A 10,378-nucleotide genomic window follows, 5' to 3' on the forward strand; every position below is an offset into this window, starting at 1 on the left:
ACAGGGGACAGGGCTGGCCTCCGTCCCAGCTGTTCTGCAGCTGCTGCCCCAGAGCAGGGGTGGGGGGAGGAGGAAGGGGGAGGGCTGGGCCTCTGAGGGAGGCTCCAGGAGTGGGGACGGACAGGGCTCACAATGACACTGTGGCCAGAGAAGCCCGAGTGTGTGGAGGTGAGAGATAACCTCTCTCTGGGCTTTGGGGCTCAGGGGAGTGCCTGGCATCGAGTTCCCTGATTCGAACTGCATGGCCTCACTTCTAACTCTAACCCTATGCTATTACAAGCCAGAGTTCAAGGTCATAGTAACCTGAAGTACAACAGAAGGAAACAGGGCCTCGCCCTGTGCCAGCTTCACAATTGCTCCCATGTTTGAACCCATTGCTGCAAACACCGTGTCCATCTAATAGCTCCTTGAAGAGTCCCCTCTTTTCCCTGCCCTTCTCCGGGGTCAGCCTCTCCTGCCGTGAGATGGAGTCTCGCCATCTCACTGTCTTTCAAAAGGAGATTTGCACCTTCTTCCAGCAGTCCACGAGACACTCCACTCGCGGCCGCCACCATCAGGCAAGCGCATCCATCACTCCTTCGGTCTTCCTTGCTTTGCACGCACATAGAGTCATTGGAAATACGCCGGATCGGGTCAGGCTCACCTTAGTCCTCAAGGGGACACAGCTGAAGACTTTCAAGAGGTCTTGTGCATGTAGCAGATTCCCCCGGTGCCATGTGTCTGTCATTCGATTTCATGGCTGTTTTCAGGGGCGATCTGTGCAGAGCCAAGTACCATGGACTCCTTGATGACTCCAATCCGGCTCCCTTCATCCTGAGATGGTCGCCTGGCCCACTTGTGGAGATTTCTGTTCTCTGTATGTGAAAGTGCAATCTATCCCAAAGGCTGTGGTCTTTGATCTTCTCCGGGAAGGACTTCAAGTCTCCTTGGCTTTTGGCCGGCAAGGTTGTGCCATCTACCCAGAGAAGGTGGTTAATGAGGCTTCCTCCAGTCCTGATGTCACATCTTCTTCCCATAGTTCAGTGCATCGTAGACACTCAGAAGGGCAGTGACAGAGAGGAGGGCCCTCGACCAGATGGAGGGGCACAGTGGTTGCAACAGTGGGAACGATTGTGAGAAGGGCGCAGGACCGGGCAGTGTTTCCGTGTTGTGCATGGAGTTGCTATGGGTCGGATCACGGGTTACGCGTTGGGCTACTAGCTGCAAGGTCTGCGGTTCTGAGCCACCAGTTGTTTCATGGAAGAAAGGCGAGGCTTTCGATTCCAGAAAAAAGTTACCGTCTCGGGAACCCACAGGGGCAGTTCTAGCCTGGCCGAGAGGGTCACTGTGCGTCGGAATTGACTTGATGGCAGTGAGTTTAGTTGATTTTAATTTTCCAAAACCATTTTCTTGGGAACTATTATGGATATCATACCATTCCATAGTTCAATCACATCAAGCCGTGTTGTACAACTGTGGGAAGCAGAACCGAGGAGAGAGTGCCTGCGGACAAACGCTCAACATTCATACATTAAGAAACCTTCACGTTCGTGGGGTGGAGGTGCGTCCCAGTCACATTCTCCTGAGTAAGTTATTTCCCTTCATGTCTCCCCACAGTAATGCCAGATCTAAGGTGCTGTCTGCAAACACCTTGTCACTGAGCATACACCTGGAGGTCCAGTGCTTGAAGACTATCTGCCTGAAGGGACCCTATGGTCTGCCCCAGCCTAGTTATGGCCCACTCCTTCTGATAAGGATCATTGACTGTCCCCCTGGAGAAGAGCTCAAAGACCCCTTAGGTCAAGCCAGCTCAGGGACCACCAAAGCTAGGCTGCCATCTTGACTCTAGAGCCCACCCATCTTGTGACATGTGCCTCATGTGTGTCACCTGTGTGCCTCCAGTGCCTGCCCTGCCTATTGCGTGTACACCCCTAGCTCGTCCCCTCCTGTTCCGTGTATGCCCCCGGTACGGCCCCTTCCTGTTACGTATGTGCTTGCCGTGGCCTGCGTGCCGGATTATATAAGATCGTGAGATCACATTTCTCTCTCTCTGCTCGGGCCTGGCTCCTGAAGTCATGATAGCTGAGGTGAGCCCTTGCATACGTCATCTTGTCTGATGTCTCTTTAATTTACCCCTCAATTACACAACTGCCCCTCAGACCCATTCAGTCATGGGGAGGCTGGTCCCCCACATACCACTGCTACTACGATCAGTTTCAGGGTGGGTAAAGTGGGGGGTTGCCAAAGGCAAGGGGGCCCTTGGTGAGATGGACTGACCTCGTGGTCCCAACAATGGGGTTCACCATCCATGGGAGAGTTTGTGAGTCTGGCACACAGTGGGGAGACACAACCGCCCTCCCAAGTGCTTGGGGGACCCCCCTGCCTTGGCATGTCAGCCTCCACTTCTCTTCTTTCATCCTCATGTCCACAGTTCACATTCGGGCATTTAAAAAGAGGAGGCAAAGGGTGAGTGTCATTAACTCCACCAAACTGGGCACTCAAAAAAAACAAACAACACCCTGAAACAACAAAGGCTTTGTTGTGCTTAAGTTTTTCCAGAGTTGAATAGAGGGGCTTCTCCAGGAGGTGACCTCCCGACAGCACAGGGGGGCAGGAGGGGTATGGAGAGCTGTGATTGACATAAGACCCCTTGGGGTGAACACCAAGGAGCCCAGGTGGCGCTGTGCTTTAGGCTTTGGGCTGCTAACCCCAGGGCTGGCAGTTCTAACCCACCAGCCGCTCAGCGGGAAAGATGATGAACTGTCTGCACTCAGAAAGGTTTACAGACTCGGAAACGTTACATGGAGTTGCTATGGGTTGAAGTCGACTAAATGGCAGTGGGTAAGGAAAAAGTGCCCAGAGAGGGAAGGTGGGCTGCCCCAGGAGGATGCAGACAGACTGGGGCCCTCATTCCCCAGTCTTCTGAGAGTCTCACCTACTGCATGCGGTGGTGGCTGTTTGGGGACAGAGAGTCAGTTCTAGCTCACAGTAGCCAATCGTCCAACAGAAGGAAACACTGCCGGTCCTGTGCCATAGTCCCAACTGTTCCCACGAGGGTCTTCCTCTCTCTCACGGCCCCTCTCTTTGCCAAGCATGATGTCCTTCCCTGGGGATCGGCCATGAGAGGAGGTGTCGCCATCCTGGCCTCTAAGGAGCCCCCTGGTTGCGCTTCTTCCAAGACAGATTTGTCGGTTCCTTGGGCAGCCGCGGGCTTTCGGTATTCTTCAGCACCGCCGCAATTCAAATGCACCGCTTCTCCTTGGTTCTTCCTCATTCAGCGCCCGGTTGTCACATGCACAGGAGACTATGGGCAATACCACGGCTTGGGTCAGGCGCACCTTCATCCTCAAAGTCACATCCTGGCTTTTCAACGCTTTGAGGAGGGCTCGGCAGCAGACTTCCCTGGGCAACGCGTCGCTTCATCTTTTGACGGCCGCTTCCAAGCACACCGGCTGCGGATCCAAGCTTGATGAAACCCTTGACAGCTTCAATCCGCCCAAAGAGTTTCCCAGAATGGTCACATTCCCCTTTTCCAGATGGCTCTGAACGAGACTGTGCCAGGCACACAGGCACAAGCAAGAGGCAGCACCCTGAGGTGTGTCTCTGTATCAGACTCAGTCCCTCACGCACTGGGTCATAGTGGCCCTCCTGTCCCTTTGAGACTTGAGAGCATGCCAGGCTGAGACATAAGGGAGCGTTGTTAAATCCCCGGGCGGTCCCCAATTTCAGAGCAGTTTGGAGTTTGTTCAAAGTTTAGGCCTCTAGGTGCTCCGTAAAACCCCAATGGGGGAACAGCGAGAGTCCAGTGGAGATGGGCGGCTCAGCCCGTGTGTACCTCAGAGTTGCAGAGGCTTGTCTGAGGACAGGGGCAGCCTGAGCTTCTCTTGGCATGGCGGGGGGGTCTTGAGCGGTTTATCATGGCTGGTGCTCACCCTACCAGCTTCCAGGGATCGTCCTGGTCCCCTGGTTCCGGTGGCTTTTGGAAGCCAAGGTTCCACAAGCGCATCAACTTCTAGGATAAGAGCTGGAGGCACAGCCCCAGTCTGTTGCCAGCAGCAAAGACAAACAACAGCTCCTGTGAGAGGCAGAAGCCCACTCCGCTGCCCTGGGTTTGTGGCAGGGAACACACTCTGAAGACACAGCGATGTGTGAATCTGCAGATGCAGCCAAACACTCCTCCAAGTGCTAAGACACACCTGTCGGTCACAAGCAAGAGCTAAGAATCTAATTTTATTGTCTTATAAATTCAACTGGTACCTCTCCCCCATCCAACCACACACATGCCTCCTGATAGCCTCCTAATCCCTTAAGAGGTTACCAAAGGCAGTCTTACCTACACCTATAGACTGTCACTGCTGGTAGACAGAAAGTGCTAACGGTTCTCGGATGGACACACACACACACACACACACACACAAGACCTAGTAAGATGAAGAGAGGTCTAGCCAGTTCCACCCGGCCCTGGGGACACACACACATACACACACCCAAGACCTAGTAAGATGAAGAGAGGTCTAGCCAGTTCCACCCGGCTCTGGCGGGGAGGGCACTGCAGTTTGCGTTTTGTGCCTTTGCCGGGATGATGGGTGAATTGGTGTTGACTTGGTGATGTTTTGCTGCTTTGTCACCCAGAAACAAGAATGACAGATCAAAAGGGGGAAAATGCAGAACAGAACTTCAAGTCTTCACAGAAGCCACACATCTTTGAAGCCATGGGGGTTAGATGAACCTCCCCAAACGATTGCCCTGAAATAAAAATCTTCATTTTTATCATGGAAAAGAGGAACCCCAAACTCCTGAAGTCTTCTTAAAACCGGTCAACAGTGAGCTTCCCTAGCGAAGGCTGTCTGTCTTCAGCGTTACGGTCTTTAAGAGCTGTCTCGCGATCGATCTCCTCAGCTACATGTGAAAACTGGATGCTGAGTGAGGAAGACGGAGGAGGAAGGGATGCGTTGGGATTATCATGCTGGCCAAGAATATTGAAAGTACCCCAGAGAGCAAGAACAAACAAATCCGTCTTGGAAGAAGGACAGTCAGAGGCTCCTTAGAGGCAGGGACGGCAAGACGGACACACTTTGGACATGCAGTCCAGGGAGACCAGTCCCTGGACAAGGACACATGCTTGGTAGAGGGGCAGCGAAAGAGGACGGCGCTCCGCGAGGTGGACAGACACAGTGGCTGCAACAGTGAGCTCGACCCTCAGAACAGCTGTGAGGACAGCGCAGAGCGGGCAGTGTTTCCTTCCGGTGTGCATCGGGTCACCATGAGCCCGGGTCGCCATGAGCCGGGGCCACCTTGACGGCGCCTAACAAGACCAAGTGATCCCTCTGACAGCGGCCACTCAGAAGATTACACAGGGAACTCAAGGGCGGTGAGCTTACATGGATGGGGGAGACACCACTCTGGAGAGGAAGACGAGGGTGACGGCAAAGCTCAATGTCATCGTTGTCACTGAAGGGAACAGACAGAAAATGCCGAATTGGTGATGTTCTGCTGTTGGCTCTCAACAACAACAACGACAATAATGAAGAACGAGAGATGTGCCATCTAGCTCAGAAACAACAAGACCCACATGGAAGAAGCACACCAGCCTGTGTGATCACGAGGTGTCGATGGGATCAGGTATCAGGCATCACCAGAACAAAAAATCTTATCATAGTGAATGAGGGGGGCAGTGCGGAGTGGGATCCAAAGCCCATTTGTAGGCCACTGGACATCCCCTTACAGAAGGGTCTCAGAGAGGCAACGAGCCAGTCAGGGTGTGATGTAGCAACGATGAAACATACAACTTTCCTCTAGTTCCTAAATGCTTCTTTGCCCCCTCCCCCCGCACTATCATGATCCCAATTCTTCCTTGCAAGCATGGCTAGACCAGAGGATGTACACTGGTACAGATAGGAACTGGAAAAACAGGGAATCCAGGGTGGATGATTCCTTCAGTACCAGTGATGTGAGTGACGATACTGGGAGGGTGGAGGGAGGATGGGTTGGAAAGGTGGAACTGATTACAAGGATCTACATGTGACCTCCTCCCTGGGGGATGGACAACAGAAAAGTGGGTGAAGGGAGACGTCGGACAGGGCAAGATATGACAAAGCAATAATTTACAAATTATCAAGGGTTCATGAGGGAGCGGGCAGCGGAAAAATAAGGAGCTGCTTCCAGGGGCTTAAGTGGAGAGCAAATGTTTTGAGAATGATGAGGGCAATGAATGTACAAATGTGCTTGACACAATTGATGTATGTATGGATTGTGATGGGTTGTATGAGCCCCCAGTAAATGATAAAAATAAAAAAGGAAATCCATTGGAAATGACAGGTTCTTCAAGACACATGCGCGCGCATGCGCACTCACACCCCATGCGCACACTATCATCCCTTATTGGCAGAGAAAAATCAAAGACAAGGCCAACGCCAGAGAAAATGGACCGTGAGTAGCCAGAACGCCCACTACCGCTGGGAGAAACCCCTTTGGAAAACGGCCTCCAGCAATCTAGCAGAGGTAGGGATATGCTCCACGTGGCAATTCCACCCAGAGGCGCAGGAGAAACACAGGGCAGAAGCAGCAAGAGACTGGGAAATGAACCAGACCGGGGACCACCAGGCAGTAGAATACTACACAGCCACGAAAAAGGAGAAGCCTTGCCATGGGCAGTGAGCCCCGATCAGCCTTCTTGAGTAAATGAAGCCAGCCCACAGGACCCAACACGAGCCGATCCACATAAAGTTTTGAAATGGGCAAAATCGCTGCCTGGCAGCAGGGGACCCACAGGGTGAGGGTGCTGCTGGAGTTGAAAGGGTGTGGGGGGGCACGGCTGGAGGCGGTCTGGCGAAGCGGAGCTGTCGCTGCCGTGGCCCAGATGGCCTTTTCATCTGCGTTTGCTTTTTAATTACTCTTCAAACTTTGCCCTTTCCTGTCTGCAGGCCACCTGCCCCAAGAACGGCGAGTAGTAACCATCATCTACGAGTGTAGCTGCGTCTGCGGGTGCATTTGGGGACACGGCGGGGTGTGTGTGTGACAAACCCATTGCAGTCTAGCCCTCCAAACAATTACACTCTCTCTAAGTGAGTGACACACGACCTGCCCAGTCAGAGAACCCAGGGGCAGCCTGAAGACCCCGGGAGGAAGCAGCTGTGCAAACGGGAGGCCAGCAAAGGCATTTTCCAGAATCCTTCCAGGCTCCGGGGCTCGGTGGTCCTGAGGATGGTCCTGCACAGGTGACCTAGCTACTGCAAACCTTGGTTTCAGCTGCCATACTGATGTCAGGAGGCAGTGGAGGCTAAGCCAGTGACGTCTCAGACATGTGATCGGTACCTCGTAAGCTCTGGGTGACCGTGATGGTGTTTGTTGTGGTGATTTGTTGTTAAGTTGGTTCCGACTCACAGGGACCCAATGGACAACAGAATGAAAGGCCACCCAGTCCTGCTCCAGCCTCACGAATGGTCTTACGTTTGAGCCCATGGCTGCAGCCGCTGTGTCAACCCATCTTGATGTCCTTCTCCAGGGATGGCCTCTCCTGACAACATGCCCAAAGTCCATGAGACAAAGTCTCACCATCCTGGCCTCTCAGCAGCATGGTGGCTCTACTTCTTCCAAGACAGACTTAGTTGTTCTTCTGACTGTCCTTGGTCCTTTCAGTATTCTTAGCCAGCAGCACAACTCAAATGTATCGATGACAACTCAAATGTATCAGTGACAGCTCAAATGTATCGATTCTTCTTCCGTCTGCCTCACTCAAGTTCCAGCTTTCACATGCATGCAAAGAGGAGATTGAAAATACCCTGGCTCGGGTCAGGCGCACCTCAGTCCTCAAGACGACATCCTTGCTTTTCAATCCTTTCAGGAGGTCTTGTGCAGTGTATGTACCCAAGACAATACGTCATTTGATCTCTTGCGTGCGGTGCATCGCATTTTCAATAGCAACATTCATACATGTTATCTGCAGTCACAAAAAGATGCGTTTTTAATACACCCCTCTAAAACAAGAACAGTCGTTCATTCAGAACCCGGAGACTGCCTGATATTCAGGCTAACACCTTGTATGTCCAGCGAACAATTGAATGAATGGATACACATAAGGCCCAGGTCTGAGCATGGATGCACCAAGTGCCTAATAAGGCACACGGTCTATAAACTGTGCCGTTCAGTCGCTGGTCCCCTGGGGCCCCACGATGTTTCTCTACCCTTTGTGCCCTGGGCTCTGCATCTGTGGGAGCATCTGTTCCCCAGTGTGTGTACCGTGGATCCCTCTTTCTCACTTAGTTGACCCCAAGGACACAGAGACTCAGAAGGAAAGAGCAGATGGCCATGCGGTTGAGGCTAAAAGCCCAAGAAAGACAATTCAGAGACCATGAGACAATGGCAAAACATGGAAACAGCACACGAGTGGGTAACAAATGCTCACTGGGCCCCCAGATAGCAGGTTGAGTCTCTCTTCTGCTCACCACCTTCTCAGGATTCCAATTCACTCAGTCCTTCCTGAAACCCCAAGGCCCTTTACCAGCTCCCCACACTCACCCCTCCGCTGAGGCTGCAGCCACAAAGACTGAATATCTGTGAACTCACCAGACCAGATCCTGCCCCAGGGCCTTTGCACCTACTCTTGCCAGTGCTTAGAAACTATTTCCCCACTTGAGACCAGGGCACTTGTCCTCCCCTCCTTCAGGGTATTGCTCAAATAAAACTGTGAGCCAGGCCACCTCCATCTGAAGACGCCTCTACCTTCTCTGCCTGCCTTGTACGGCCCACAGGTGACAGCATGCATCCGTGTTATGATATATGCTGCCCTGGTTCTCCTGGTGGGTGCTCCCCACCTGGACTGCCCTCAAGGGCGGGATCTTTCCTTGCATCCCCATCAGACAGGGGTGGGGTTTGCACAGGTCCCCAGTGGAAGAGGGCACCCGAGTCCATTCTGCAAGCAGCTGGATGCAGAAGCCCCAGTCTCTTGGGAGGCCCCACAGCGGAGAATCCAACATCCATCCCCCACCCAGCCAGAGTTCTCACAATCTCCAGTAGCCTCGGAAACGGATCCCCTCGCGCCTGGCGCCTGCTCCCTCCCCCGTCTGCCCACCAGCTGGTTCTGCCCCAGCCCCCCCCTCTCCATTCAATCACCCATCCATCCCAGGGAGTTCCTGAAGCAGTGAGAGTGGGGGCTGTCCACAGCTGCCCCTCAGCCCACCCCAGACAGCTGGGCATTAGGCTCTGGGGGCTGTGTGTGGGGGGGAGGCTCGGGGACACTTCCCGAGGGGTTTCAGAAGTCCACTTCAGTCCCAAATCCCATGCTAGGCGCATCCTCGCCCAAACCAGCTCGGGGAAGGGGCAGGGAGTTGTGGGGGCGAGGCGGCGTGCTCTGGGACCCGCTTTCCCTCGGCCGCCTCCTCCTCCGCGAAGCCCCCGGGCACGGCCCCACGTGCCCGCAGCCCCCATCGCGCGGGGCCCCCACCCACCGGTGCCCCCATCCCCCGCGGCCCCACCCCCCCGCGCCCAGGCGAAGGAGGGGACGGCGGGGGCGGGCCGCCCGGGGCGGGGCGCGGGCACGTGGGGGCGGCCGGCGAGAGGGCCCGGCGGCCCCGCTACCTGTTGATCTTGTGTGCGAAGGCGCGGCGCTCGGCGGCCGCCATGTCGCCCCGCGTCCCGCCGCCCGCCGGCCCCGCCGCTCCGCCCGCGCGCCGTCCCCGCCGCCGTCCCCGCCGCCGCCGCGCCGGGCTCTGGGCCGCGCTCAGGGCCGGGGGCGGGGCCCTTCCGGGTGCGCCCGCCGCTCGGTGCTGCCCCTGCCGGCCGAGCGCCCGATCGCCGGGCTGGGGCTGGGGCTGGGGCTGGGGCTGGGGCTGGGGCTGGGGCTGGGGCTGGGGCTGGGGCTGGGGCTGGGGCTGGGGGCTGGGGCTGGGGGCTGGGGGCTGGGGGCTGGGGGCTGGGGGCTGGGGGCTGGGGGCTGGGGGCTGGGGGCTGGGGGCTGGGGGCTGGGGGCTGGGGGCTGGGGGCTGGGGGCTGGGGGCTGGGGGCTGGGGGCTGGGGGCTGGGGGCTGGGGGCTGGGGGCTGGGGGCTGGGGGCTGGGGGCTGGGGACGGGGGCGGGGACGGGGATGGGGCTGGGGCGGGGACGGGGATGGGGCTGGGATGGGACTGGGTGGGGATGGGGATGGGATTGGGGATGGGGATGGGGCTCAGGATGGGGATGGGGCTCAGGCTGGGCATGGGATGGGGGTGGGGATGGTGCTGAGCTGGAGCTCCAGCTGGGTCAATGGGAGGCTTGGAGGTGGGTGGGGTCTTCTGTGCTTTGGTGACCGCTGGTTGGAAAACTCAAGTCTCCACCATCACCACCATCAGTTGTTTACTGAGCAGAGCCCCGGCGCTCCACATGCATCAGGAGGAGGAACTATTCTTGTTCTAGTTACAGTTGA

At 55.9% G+C, this 10,378-nt stretch overlaps 1 protein-coding gene across 3 annotated transcripts in view; it reads right to left on the minus strand.

Annotated features, from left to right (window-relative positions):
- DOCK6 (dedicator of cytokinesis 6) overlaps positions 1-9,625 on the minus strand; it is a 51,869-nt gene extending 42,244 nt beyond the window's left edge. For all 3 annotated transcript variants that reach the window (XM_075547302.1, XM_075547295.1, XM_075547286.1), the window contains exon 1: positions 9,556-9,625. In XM_075547302.1, the coding sequence (XP_075403417.1) occupies positions 9,556-9,599 (44 nt within the window). In that variant the 5' untranslated portion in view covers positions 9,600-9,625. The remainder of the gene's footprint in view (positions 1-9,555) is intronic.
- Between the last annotated feature and the right edge of the window lie 753 nt (positions 9,626-10,378).

This window comes from Tenrec ecaudatus, chromosome 1 (genome assembly GCF_050624435.1).
Source record: "Tenrec ecaudatus isolate mTenEca1 chromosome 1, mTenEca1.hap1, whole genome shotgun sequence".
Lineage (NCBI taxonomy): Eukaryota > Metazoa > Chordata > Mammalia > Afrosoricida > Tenrecidae > Tenrec > Tenrec ecaudatus.